Here is a 12,893-nt window from a genome sequence, read left to right as displayed (position 1 = left end):
ACTGATAGTATGTCTCATCCACAATACAAACCACAAAAACAAACCCAAATATTGAGGCTGCACTTAGTAGGGAGGACCGTGTGTTCGATCCCCCGCATTAATATTTGGAAGGGCACTAAAACCTAATCACACAAAATTAAGCCCCAAATCCAAATTAGCCCAAAGGGTGATTCAGGTGGGAATCCCAAATTTTAAAAATAGTGTCGCTATAGTTTCAACGAGCTTTACGCCTAACCCGTGCTCAGATTCGACCATTACCAACCTAAGTCCGAGCCGAGACGAGTTGGTTTAGACTACACTTAACCACATATGACATGCCTAGGTCCTATAACCAAGCTTGTCACATCCAAAATATCCCTAAGAATTGGATCTTGCATCTTGACACTCAGAAAATTCAATTTCCCTAAGTTTCTCTCTCCTCACCATTCGTCCAAATAAGCACATCCTCCTTTCACCCCCCGCAATCCAAGACACATACTACGTAACATACACGATTCACTCCTAAAAAAATGATTTATTTCATAATAAAATTCATAAATACACACAAACTTTACTCAAATATTTGCTTACACATACAACTTGTATAAACAATCCAAAAATTCCTCCCTCTTTTTCTCTCTCCTTTCTCACGCTAACTCTCAAACCACCACAAAATACCATGATTTCTCCTCCTCATCATCATCACTATAAACTATGACCCTTTTCTCCGCCACCGAAGAACCCACCGTAAAACCCAAACCCGCTGGAAAATCCGCCGGCTCCGGCGGAGGGACAGCGATGAGGATAATCGTCCCTTTACAAGGGGTTGCTCAAGGAAGAGGGGGTCTCTTCTTTGGCTCTGTAATACCCTGTGCTCTGTTTTTCTTTCTTCAGCTTTATCTTCGTAGAAATCGTTCTGATAACAAAGATACTACTAGTGATGATACTGATAATAATTCTTCTCCATCGCCGGAGATTGTGCCTCCGGCGCCGGTGTTGGAGAGGTCTCTGTCGCGGTCACTTCTCTCTCCTCGAAGCCCGGCTGGCCCGGCCCATTTATCTTCGAGAGCGGTTAAATCGGTTGACAGTTCGCCGTATTTTGTTGGGTTGAGTCGGGTTGATGATGACCCGTTTGATCGGTTGGGTAATCCTGATGGTGTTATTCAGCTTGGCTTGCCCAAAAATCATGTGGGTTAATATTTTACTTAAGGTTATGAATTATGATGCGTGTGTATAAGCATTAAATACATTTTCGTCGGAACAATGTGATTGGTGTTTGATTTAATTTTGTATGTCAAAGGTTAAGACTATTATTTTGCTCATTTGGATTGTCCGTGCCTCTAGGGTGCACGCGGAAAGTGTTTTTGAATTAATGAAAATTAATCGTGATGTTTTATTTTAATGTTGCAGGTGTGTGTAGATTTGGTGAGAGAGTGGATGGTGGAAAATGGGAGGAATTCAATAATGTTAAGTACAAGAAATGAGTACTGTGGTGGAGCAAAAGAAATGAGTATAAGTGGGACTGCAACTTACCAACCTTTTGATGGAATCATGGAATTGAAAATGGTATATACTTTACTACTTATCAGTACTTTACTAGCTTCAAACCTAGTTTATGAAATGATTTCTAACTTTTCAGCTTCTAAAAAAGGACAATCTACATTTGCTTATGATTGATTTTTTCTTTTTGCTGAGCTTTTTGTGATTTTGTTTTCATGTTTATATTTCCTCATTTAGTCATTATCCTAATCACAATTCTGAATTGCTAATGGGTCTGAGTATCTGAGAATACGCGGGTTCATCCCTATATACGAAATTTCAAGACATTACTCAGATTGTTGCTCCAGATCCCATAATGCTATCTTTAACCTTGTTGTCACCTTTTGAAGAATTTTGTAGGTTGTGTTTGTATGGTGGTGGTTAGAGCGTTTCTAAAAGTTTGCGTGAATGAAAATACTGCATATGTACTCAAAATTTTCATCTTTTCCAACTGGTGCATTATGCTACTGGACATTGTTCTAGATATATCGTGCACACTAGTCATCTACCGAATTGAATGAGTGGCCTTTTGGCATCCTTAAGGTCATCATTGGGGAAGGTGTTATTTATATAGCTCATCAGTCCTAGATATTCTACTTTCTCGCAATTGAACTTGTAATAAAATTAGCCTACTATTGTAGCAAATCATTTTTGGCATGGCATTAATCACTGACACTACTGCTCAAGCACGCTTTGAATCACAATTTCTTAAGCTATGCTTACTAGTGAGTTAATATATCATAACAGGCAGTAGCTGGATTCATGTCTGAAAACACAGAAAGAAAGGTTCATTTTAATCCGTCCCAAATAGTTTTGACAGCCAGTGCAGCCTCAGCGATTGAGATCCTCTGCTTCTGCTTGGCAGATCCTGGAAACGCATTTCTTGTTCCTTCCCCATACTATCCTGGGTATTATGCTTTCTCTCTCAGTAGTCAGTACTCCAAACCCTCTTTTTTTTTTTTTTTTTTGTGCATGTCGAAATTTCAGAGGATTTGACTTAAATGCCTGCAGATTTGATAGGGATGTAAAGTGGCGAACTGGGGTTGAAATAATTCCTGTTCCTTGCCGTAGTGCTGATAATTTCAATCCAAGCATTACAGCCCTTGATCGTGCTTTTCACCTGGCAAAGAAGCGAGGCATGAAAGTTCGTGGAGTGATCATTTCGAATCCCTCAAATTCTGTTGGCAATCTGCTTGGTAGAGAAGCACTCTATAATCTTATAGATTTTGCTACAGAGAAAAACATCCACATAATATCCAATGAAATTTTTGTGGGATCTACTCATGACGGAGAAGAATTCATCAGCATGGCTGAAATGATCGAATCAGAAGATCTTGAGCGCAATAGGGTTCATGTAGTCTACAGTCTATCAGAAGATCTTTCTCTTTACAGTTTTAGAGCAGGAGTAATTTATTCTTTTAACCATAATCTTTTGGCTGCTGCCACAAAAATGGTGCGGTTTTCTCCATTATCATCTATAATCCAACGATTGCTATTCTCAATGCTTTCCGATACAAGATTCATTCAGACGTTGATACAGACTAATAGAGAGAGACTACAAAGATTATGTACAAAATTTGTGTCAGGGCTGAAAGAATTGGGCATTGAATCCACAAAAAGCAGCGGAGGTTTCTGCTGTTGGGTTGATATGAGCGGATTAATTCGGTCTTACAGCGAGAAAGGAGAACTTGAGCTTTGGGATAAGTTGTTAAATGTCGCCAAGATCAACGTAATTCCTGGATCTTCATGCCATTGCATAGAGCCTGGATGGTTTCAATGCTGCTTTGCAACTTTAGGCGAAAAGGATATTCCTGTAGTTATGGGCAGAATACAAAGAGTAATGGAAACTTGTAAATCTCGTAGTTAAGTTGCTATTCATTTATTATATTTAAAGTGTATAGTCTAGTTCAAAAAGAAATTATATTGGTAGGATAAGCTCCTGAAAAGAAGATGAAATTGCAGTTGCAGATTAATTTGTTTAATCTCCTAGTACTGGCATCTGGATATCATGTTGGAGATGAAAGAATTTAAATTCTGAAAGATTACTTCATATGAAATGAATGATGAATGATGAATGATACTGATTACTGGAAGATTGCAGTACCGAAACTGAAAGAAGTCTGGTATGTGTAATGTCTGAGATGGTGATTCTCTGACCTGATGGTGCCTTCTGAGTTAGAAAATGCTGTAACAAATGCTTTCACGGTCAAATAACTCTAAACCGAGGCCATCGAGCAGAGGCAAACGGATTGTATGGGATATACAAAAAATCAATGAATTTATTTCATAATATAGGGTGTGTACAACAATGGGAGAGATTGAAAACAAAGAAAAAGAATACAAAAGAATCACTGCTGTTTCCCCTAAAGCCCTACCTTTTCCTTCGGAAAGTATCTCAACTTCCCTCTCTGCTAAACTACGTTACTTCACTGCACAATGAACATACACAAAAAGATCCCACATTAAAAAGAACCACCCTTTGCTTCAATTTCAAGTATTGTGATTCCTAATTGACTCAAGAAATTGGACAACTTCAGCCATACTAGGTCTCTTGGAAGGAACCTGAGAAGTACAATAAAGCCCCAGTTTCATAACTTGAATCAGCTCATCTTCAGCAAAATTCCTCAGCCTTCTATCAAAGCAATCGGATGCTGATCCTCTCTCCAACAGTTCTCTTACATAATCACACAAAACAACAATCTCGCTTGATGAAGGGCTCTCCACAGGCTTCCTCCCTGTGACCAGCTCCAGCAACACAACCCCATAGCTATATACATCACACTTGTCACTTCTTTTTGAAGTTTGAGCTAACTCAGGAGCAATATACCCAACTGCATTGTGATACTTTGTCAGGCCATAATTATCAAACATAGGAAGCAGCTTTGACAACCCATAATCAGATAACCTGGGCTCATAATTTTCATCCAGGAGTATATTTGTGGACTTTATGTTAAGATGAAGAATTGCAGGTCTACAATCATGATGAAGATAAGCTAGTGCTCTAGCAGTTCCCAGGGCAATCTGAAACCTTCGTCCCCAATACAATTCACTATATCCACCACGACTACTGGAGCTAGCAAGGTTTAAGCCATGCAGATTTTCGTACAGGTTACCATTAGGAATAAACTCTGAAAGAATCAGCTGCATTGTTGAAGACCAGTAATAACCTTGAAATGTTGCCAAATGGGGGTGCTGAATATTTCCTAATTTTCCAATTTCTTGCTCAAATTCATCTTGACTTTTGATCCTTCCCAAAGTCTCGAGCTTCTTCACAGCTATTGAGATCCCACCTTCAAAACTGGTTCTGTAGACTGTACCTAGGGACCCTCCACCGACAAGACGCTCTTTGTCAAGCAAAGCTCGGGTACCAGCTTCCCAATCTTCATATTTGGACGGCAAACTTTTGCTGAACAAAACCAACTTCCCAATGATGATATTTGTTTCAGTGGAAGCCAAAGGAGTGCTTTCTAGAACCATGGTCTCCACTTCTTCCCTACTCTTGCGTGCCCCTTTATTTAATATGGTAACTATGCAAACCCCAAAAAGAATAAGAGCAGCAGCAACAATTGCAACAATGGCAGAAACTGTAAGTGCCTTTGCCCTTTTTGACATTGCCCCTGAGCAGCTGTCCAGAGGATGGCCACACAGCCGAGGGTTATGATAAAATGATGTATACCCGAAGTTTGTGATAGTTGAAAGTTGAGGTATTTCCCCAGAGAGAGAATTGTATGAAACATTAAAATGGGTTCGCTTTCCTAGATTACCTAATGAAGTAGGGATTGATCCAGATAGTAAATTTTCCGAAAGATCAAGATACTTAATCCCTGAGAGGTCTCCAATATTTATCGGGATGTTACCCCAGAGTTTGTTCCTATGGAGATCGAGAATTAAAAGGTATGTCATGTTATATATGGTCTGAGGTATTTCCCCTTCTAATACATTGCCAGAAACATCCCTGCAGGAGCAAAACATCATAGAATATGTTTCAACTTTCATGTTCAAATCAAAAGAAAGCTTAAGTTAAAACTATAAAGCAGTTGTGAATACTTGTAATAAGGTGACTCACAGCTCAAGGAGAAATCGACAACGAGCAAGTTCGTCAGGAATTGGTCCGTGAAGATTGAGGTTGTGTAAATTGAGAACTTGCAACAGCTCAATATCTCCAATCTCTCCAGGGATTGTCCCGTCTATCGAGTTATTCCCCAACCTTACGCTTGAAAGGATCTTCAAAGTCCCAATGCCCTTTGGGATATTCCCAGTTAGCCTATTGCTCTCCAAGTCCAAATTTTTCAGGTTTGCACAGTTTGTGATCCATGAAGGAATCACCCCATCAAAGTTGTTCCATGAAGCATCAAAATACCTCATCCTCTGGCTGCATGTAATCGTATCTGGAATCTGCCCTTGGAATCCATTATTAGAAACATTGAAATAAGTCATATTTACCAATCCTAATCGATCAAATGGCGCCTTCCCATTGAACATATTGCTACTAAGATCCAAAAACTCTAAGCTGTTGCAACCTGCTAGCTTCCCTTCAATACTCCCAGCAAACACATTTCTCCTCAATGACAAGAAAGACAAACTAGGCAACTCGCAAAGTCGAGAAGATACACTACCACCAAGCACATTGTAAGAAACATCAAAACCCATAAGACTTGTGCAATTGATCACAGAATCAGGAATTGAACCAGTAAGATTGTTGCTAGATAAAGAAACAAACTTCATTTTCTCACAATTTGCAAACAAATTGGGTGGAATTTCCCCTGAAAACCCATTTTTAGACAAATCCAAAAGCCTCATATTCTCCAATTTCCCAATAAATTCTGGGATTGGCCCAGAAAGAGCATTGGAACTCAAATTCAACTTCCACAATGACTTAATGCTTCCATATTCTTCCGGGATGTTCCCAGTAAACCTATTGCCAAACAAAGTGATTGACCGAAGCGATGGCAACCCAGATAATACAGGTGCCAAAACCCCAGAAAGGCTAGTATTCCACAATACAATTCTAGCAACATTTTGGTTAGCATCACAAACAATACCAGTATAATTTCTGCACGGATCGGCCGCCGCAACCCAGGAACTTAACACATTAAGCGGGTCATTCGACACATTGCCCTTAAACTGCAGCAAAATCTGCTTCTCTTTCTCAGTAGCTGGGCAAACAAAAACAAATTCCAGAAACAAGAAAAACAGTAACACAAGAACCAGTTTAAATTTCTGCTTCTGGAATTTTCTCATGCTCACAATGCTAGTAATACACAAAACCTAGCTCCTCTAATCCACATTATAGTCGCTAATCATCAAATTAACCTAGAAAAAAAATTAAATTTCTGGGATATTAGGAATCTGCAAAAAGAAAGAGCAAGACAAATATGACAACCATATAATAGCAACATAACAAATACTGACATTCTTTCTTTTAATAAAGAAAAGAGTATTTACTAGTCAATTTGAAGGTGGTCCTAATATCATTAAGAATTAACAGCAACAACAGCAACTGCACAATAATGTGTACCTAGTTGGGTACATTAATGAGATACACAAATTGGGTATTGAGCTTAAACTTGTTTAGTGGGGTCGAATCAAGTCGGGTCGCATGAACCAAGAATTTATCTCCTATATTCGTCTACAAAGATCGAACTTAAATTAGGGTGATAACAAAAAAGATAGGAGCTTTATTAAGAACAAGAAGTGGGATTTGTGTGAGAAATGGCTGGAAAGTGAAGTGAAGCATAAAAAGCTCAAAAATACAACAATGGTGGCCACAAGCTGATGAATGCCCACGTGCCCTCCTCAAATTCTCTCTCTTACTCTGTCACTTTCTCTCTCTAGAATACTGTGAAAACGAAGTACAGTAGTAATAATAAAGAAAGAAAAGAGTCAAGCTGTAAAATTTGGTGCTTTTGCTCACTTTCATAGTTGTTTTAGTGAGTGAGGAAGATAAGAGTAGCATTTATTTAAATGGGAACAATATTGCCAACAACTATGCCAAACGCATTTATATTTTGATAGGAACTGGGTAACTCACTGTCACATTAACTGCTTCACCACCAACCACTTTTATTCATTGTGACTGTGAAATTGAGTGAAGAAGATCTAATCCCTCCATCCCATGATAGTCCCTTTTGGTTAAATTTTATTTTCAAAATATTTACCTTATTTGCTTTTTTTCAACCATCATTAATGTTAATTTTTTATCAAAATTTCCTCCAATTTACAATAATATTTATGCAAATTTAGTGTTTTTTATGTAAATTTTGCTTTTCCATATACTTTTATTTTCTCTCTCTACTGTTTTGCATATCCCTAAATTTACTTTTCCAATGTACATTTACTAAGGCTGAGCAAAATTATTCGAAAACCCGAAAATCCGAACCGTAACCGAACCGAAAATTGGGGTACCCGTTCCGATAACCATAATGGTTCGAGTACCCGATCCGATAACTTGTTATCGATTACGGTTATTGAGTATTATTTAGAATTAACGGTTACTCGATCCGATCCGATAAGCAAATTTTTCTTAATCTATTTATCCAAAATCTAAACTCTTACTATACTTCATAATCACTTCATAATTTAAATGATTAGTAATATTATTAGTAATTTAGTCATAATCATGTGGTATTATTGTTAATTAGTGTTGAATAATATCATAATTACTAAATTATAAAGTCTAAATTTTCATTATTGGATATCATATTGGATACCCAATAACCGATCCGAAAATCCAGGTACTCGAACTTATCCGTTCGGTTAATGGATATTATTTTTAGTGTTATTGGTTATCGGGTACCCGAACCGATAGTGTTAACGGTACAGGTACCCGACTCATGCTCACCCATGTCATTTACTACTTCTTATTTATGTTTATTATTTTTTTTGTGAAAATTGCCCATAAGGAGCAATCATTAAGGGACGGAGGGAGTATATTACTTGAGGGGAAAAAAAATGGAGTGGAATTGGACTTTTGATTCTAAAACAGTGATTTTCTTGTTTGATTTTTACTCCCTTTACTTTCTCTAGCTCTGTCAAAGGTGGGACAAAGACATAGGGGTTTTAACTTTTATATGACACTTTGTGTTTTGTTGAATCTTCAATTCATGTAAAATTATGTATTGAATATTGATGAGAATTCGTTTGCTGACATATCTCATGACAAACTTGTAAATAAGCTAACTTTTTTTTGTTAACTAAAACTCAAGCATTACAATATCAGCTTTTATATTTGCCAAAAGGGGAGAAAAAGTGGTGCTTGCTTACCCTTGGGGTTTTATTAAAATGTGAAGAAATATCAAAAAAATGTACCTAATAAGATTTTTGGATCAATAATAGGCCTAACAATCCTTACTACTACTTAGACAAAGTTTTCACCACAGGTTATTATACTAAAGAATAGAATCTGTTAGCACAAGGGACTTCTAGATTCTATTGGATTATCCCTGGGATAAAGAGTCATAGCTTTAGATTGCCACTATTATTTGTAATATTATTGATGAAACATACTTTATACTACCTCTATTACATATTATGTGCAAATTTGGAATTTTTTTATCTCTCACAAATAATACCCAAAAGTTGCACATAACATTAGGCCTGTACAAAACTATCCAAAAATCCGATCCGCAACCGATTCGAATTTCTGGATATCCGATCCGAAAAAGCGGATATCAGATGCGGATTTGGATAATGATTTTCAAACTTTCGGATATCCGATATCCAAAATATAAAAGCTGAAATAGTGAAATATATATATATATATAAATTTAAATTGTTCATATAAAACTGACCCTGTATTATTAACTTATTATAATATTCTTAATATATTTGATGATAATTTTTATTGCAAATAGGCTACTATTTTGTTAAAATATGTTGTACAACTTAGCGATAAAAAAGCGGTAAAATTAGTGAAATTTAGAAAGTAATCGTAATCAATTTTACTTAATATTGGATAATGGATATTTGAAGCATCCGATCCGAAAATTTTGGATATCCGAAATTTTTGGATCGCATTTGGATATCAGTTTCTGATATCCGAGTATTCAGATATCCGATCTGTGAACAGGCCTACATAACATGTAATGGAGGTAGTTTATGAAAAATATTTCTCCAATTTAGAACATACTTCATATTTTGTAAACAGAATATATATATATATATATATATGTATATATATATATATGTATATATATATATATGTATATATATATATGTATGTATGTATATGTATATATATATATGTATATGTATATATATTCCGTTCCAATAATATTGCAACAAGGAGGAAATTACGCATCCTAAAATATATTTTATATGTTAATTACCTATAATTATATAAGAGTAAAAATTATAAAAAGTTGATATTGTGAAAGTATTTTATGAGACGAATCTAACAAGATCCCACATGACTATATTTTACTTAATGTATGAATCATATTTACACGGTCAAACAAGAGTAATAAATAGTGCAAAAATCAAGTTGTTGCAATATTATTAAAACGGATGAAGTTTATCTTTTGTGATTAGCCTCTTAAAATAATTAGAACTTTCACGATTAATCAAATTAAATACAATAAAATTACTTTAATCACAATTCTTTATCAAATATTTATATACTACAGAGTTTTTATATAAAAAATACAATTAAAGCTGAGTTAAACTTTAATCAGTAAACCAAATTTTCGATTATAGTACGTATTGATTGACTACTCAATATATACAAGCTTCTATCTATATTCTTTATAAAATGATATTCTTTTTGTCCATAATTATCCATAAATACGGAGTACAATTCAAAATTAATGAATGAGTTTCATTAATATTATTCTTCATTTCTTCATTTATGTTTATTGTTATTACTAGCTCTTAGCTTAGTTAAGATCAATTTTGTTTTTGGACCATCTTAGAGGACATCTAATAAATCTTATCAATTTATTTTTTGTAAGGAAAAATAAAAGTCGGTCAATGTCCTTCCTCAGATCCACTTCAATTCAATAAGGGTATCTTCCTAATCACCTAAAATGTGCTCCAACTGACTTTCATTAATTTAATCATTTTTAAAAGAGAGAGAGAGATTTTATGTTTGTATTTGTCGCTGACTTGGTTTGGATGATTCTGATTTCATATACTCTGAGTCTCTGATCATTTCTCAAATTATTTTATTACATATACTCGTACTTTTTCCTTTTTATTTTCAGTTTTTCTATAAAGCCAGGAAGTTTCTCCGTTACTATACGACGATGACATAAATTGTGTAGGTCATCTTGAAACTAACGTATTGCTGTTTTGACGATTATGAGTTAAGGCTTACGCGTAATAATAATTGTAATATTACGTATGTCTGAAGTAGCTAGGTGCAAGTTTATTTAGTTTGGTTAACAAGTTTTGAGGTGATACACAAAATTTAGAATTGAGTTTATGAATCCCATTTACCTCAAGTGACAATCATCATTTGGTTGTCGGTTGTACTATTTGGCTAGTTTGATCAATAATTTTTAGGCCAAATGAGAAAATAACACCTGCTAAAAACCCCGATTTTGTTTTTAACACCTGTTAAAAAAAAAAAAATTATTATAACACCTCTAAAAATCCCAAAATTTTGGTTTCACCACCTACTAACGGATTTTTGGATGGAAACCGTTAGTGAGGACCACCATGTACACGTGTCAGTTGTTAATTGGTTTTTAAAAAAAATTAAAAAAAAAAAAAAAAAAAATCTAACCCCCTAACCCAGCTAGCCACCGCACCGGCACCACCTGCGGCCAGCCACAAACGGTGGCCTTCTCCCCTGCCTACCCCAGAATCAACCAACCACCGACCACCAGCCATCGATTTTCGCTGTCGAACCACCTCCAACACCGGAAATCGGCTCCCCCACCCTTAACCCACCTCGAAAACCGCCATCATCCTTCACAAAGCCGCCAAAGTACCGTTCCCCTCCCCAACGCAACCCCCTTAAATGGACCTCCTCCCTTCCCGCACCGCCGAAACCGGCGCCCCCTCCCTTCCCACACCACTGAAACCGCCCCCCCCCCCCCCTCCTTTCCCTCAACCCAGAAACCGACCTCTTCCCTTCCCACCTTCGAAAACGGTCCCAAGCTCCCGACGACTAAGGTTTCTGGGCTAGGTTGGGGTGGGGGAAGCAAGGGAGGTGTCGGAAATTGGTGATTGGTGCCGGAAATTGGGAATCAGGGTAGGAAATAGGGAAGAGGCGGCTGGCCGCAGGTGGTGCCGGTGCGGTGGCTGGCTGGGTTAGGGGGTTAGTTTTTTTTTTTAAAATTTTCTTTTTTTCTTAAGCCAATAAACAACTGACACGTGTACATGGCGGGCCCCACTAACGGTTTCCATCCAAAAATCCGTTAGTGGGTGGTGAAACCAAAATGGGATTTTTGGAGGTGTTATAATAAAACTTTTTTTAACAGGTGTTAAAAACAAAATCGGGGTGTTTAGCAAGTGTTATTTTCTAATTTGGCCTAATTTTTATTTACTTTTTGAACAGCTCGTGACAGAAGTTATTTGTAAATGTTATGTATGTTAAAACTTAAAAGTAGTTGTTGCAAGAGAAATTAAAACCATATTTGTAAAAGACAGTAGGCTAACCTGTTGGGTTTGAGAAGTGTGGAGAACGGTTCAAGAAGGCTAAAGGGGTGTATAGATTAGGAGTTTAAGCTATGGGCTATTGCTTGGTGTTAAGCAATGGTAAATATCAAAGGGGTGACTTCAAATGAGCATATCTCAAGATATAGAAATGATATTGAGATAATTCAAGTTGCAAGTGATAGCTCTTTTCAAGAGCTTTCCAACGACTGGTCATAAGCTTGATTTGGTCAAGAATCAAGGGAGTTATGCCTGTTTAAGGAAGAGATGTCCGCGCAGTGCAGGGGTTCGATCGAACTATTTAAAAGTTCGGTCAAACCATGTTTTTTGAGGCAGACCCTGCAGCTCTTTGATTTCTAAATCAGGTTCGGTCGGACCAAGTAAGAAGTTCGACCAAACCACCCCAGCTTCCGACCGAACTCTGGGTAGGTTCGGTCGAACCTTCGAGCCCCTATTTCAGTGAAACGATTTTTTTTATTTCACTCGAGATGTAATCTTAGCTATTGATCTTCCTTGTACTTTTGCACTATATATACTCTTGGTTTGTCATTGTTAGGAGTAATAAAATGAAGGGAAAGATGTCGAGAGAGAAAGCCTTATGTAAAACCCAAAACACTTAGGGTTTGAGTGTTTGAGAGGGTGAGTTTGGGGTGGGAGCTTTCATAGTGATTGAAAGCTTGTAATTCACATTGTTCTTCATCAAATTGTTACTTCATAGTGGATTGGTGGGTTTTTTTTCCCGTTTCTCGGGATTTCCACAATAAATTCTCTTTATC

The 12,893-nt window shown here is 36.8% G+C and overlaps 2 protein-coding genes across 2 annotated transcripts; one reads left to right on the top strand and one right to left on the bottom strand.

Annotated features, from left to right (window-relative positions):
• The first annotated feature begins 506 nt into the window (after positions 1-506).
• LOC110719398 (probable aminotransferase ACS10) lies at positions 507-3,524 on the top strand. The gene is made up of 4 exons (XM_021898330.1): positions 507-1,167; positions 1,390-1,545; positions 2,266-2,426; positions 2,530-3,524. The coding sequence occupies exons 1-4, from the start codon at positions 694-696 to the stop codon at positions 3,383-3,385; spliced, it is 1,647 nt and encodes a 548-aa protein (XP_021754022.1). The 5' UTR covers positions 507-693; the 3' UTR covers positions 3,386-3,524.
• A 192-nt stretch (positions 3,525-3,716) lies between these two features.
• LOC110719397 (probable LRR receptor-like serine/threonine-protein kinase At1g12460) lies at positions 3,717-7,482 on the bottom strand. Its single transcript, XM_021898329.1, has 2 exons — positions 5,585-7,482; positions 3,717-5,473 (listed from the first exon to the last, which is right to left on the bottom strand). The coding sequence occupies exons 1-2, from the start codon at positions 6,757-6,759 to the stop codon at positions 4,009-4,011; spliced, it is 2,640 nt and encodes an 879-aa protein (XP_021754021.1). The 5' UTR covers positions 6,760-7,482; the 3' UTR covers positions 3,717-4,008.
• Positions 7,483-12,893: the final 5,411 nt, after the last annotated feature.

Source organism: Chenopodium quinoa, unplaced genomic scaffold, assembly GCF_001683475.1.
Source record: "Chenopodium quinoa cultivar QQ74 unplaced genomic scaffold, ASM168347v1, whole genome shotgun sequence".
NCBI classification, from domain to species: domain Eukaryota; kingdom Viridiplantae; phylum Streptophyta; class Magnoliopsida; order Caryophyllales; family Amaranthaceae; genus Chenopodium; species Chenopodium quinoa.
Note: the sequence above shows the minus strand (reverse complement) of the source record. Positions and strands in the feature narration are given on the sequence as shown.

Excerpts from the sequence above, each read along its gene's own strand:
- LOC110719398 (XM_021898330.1), top strand. The coding sequence starts at position 694 with ATGACCCTTTTCTCCGCCACCGAAGAACCCACCGTAAAACCCAAACCC. Across the intron at positions 1,168-1,389 it reads TTGGCTTGCCCAAAAATCAT|GTGTGTGTAGATTTGGTGAG; the intron begins GTGGGTTAATAT and ends TTAATGTTGCAG. Across the intron at positions 2,427-2,529 it reads CCTTCCCCATACTATCCTGG|ATTTGATAGGGATGTAAAGT; the intron begins GTATTATGCTTT and ends AAATGCCTGCAG.
- LOC110719397 (XM_021898329.1), bottom strand. The coding sequence starts at position 6,759 with ATGAGAAAATTCCAGAAGCAGAAATTTAAACTGGTTCTTGTGTTACTG. Across the intron at positions 5,474-5,584 it reads TGTCGATTTCTCCTTGAGCT|GGATGTTTCTGGCAATGTAT; the intron begins GTGAGTCACCTT and ends TTGCTCCTGCAG.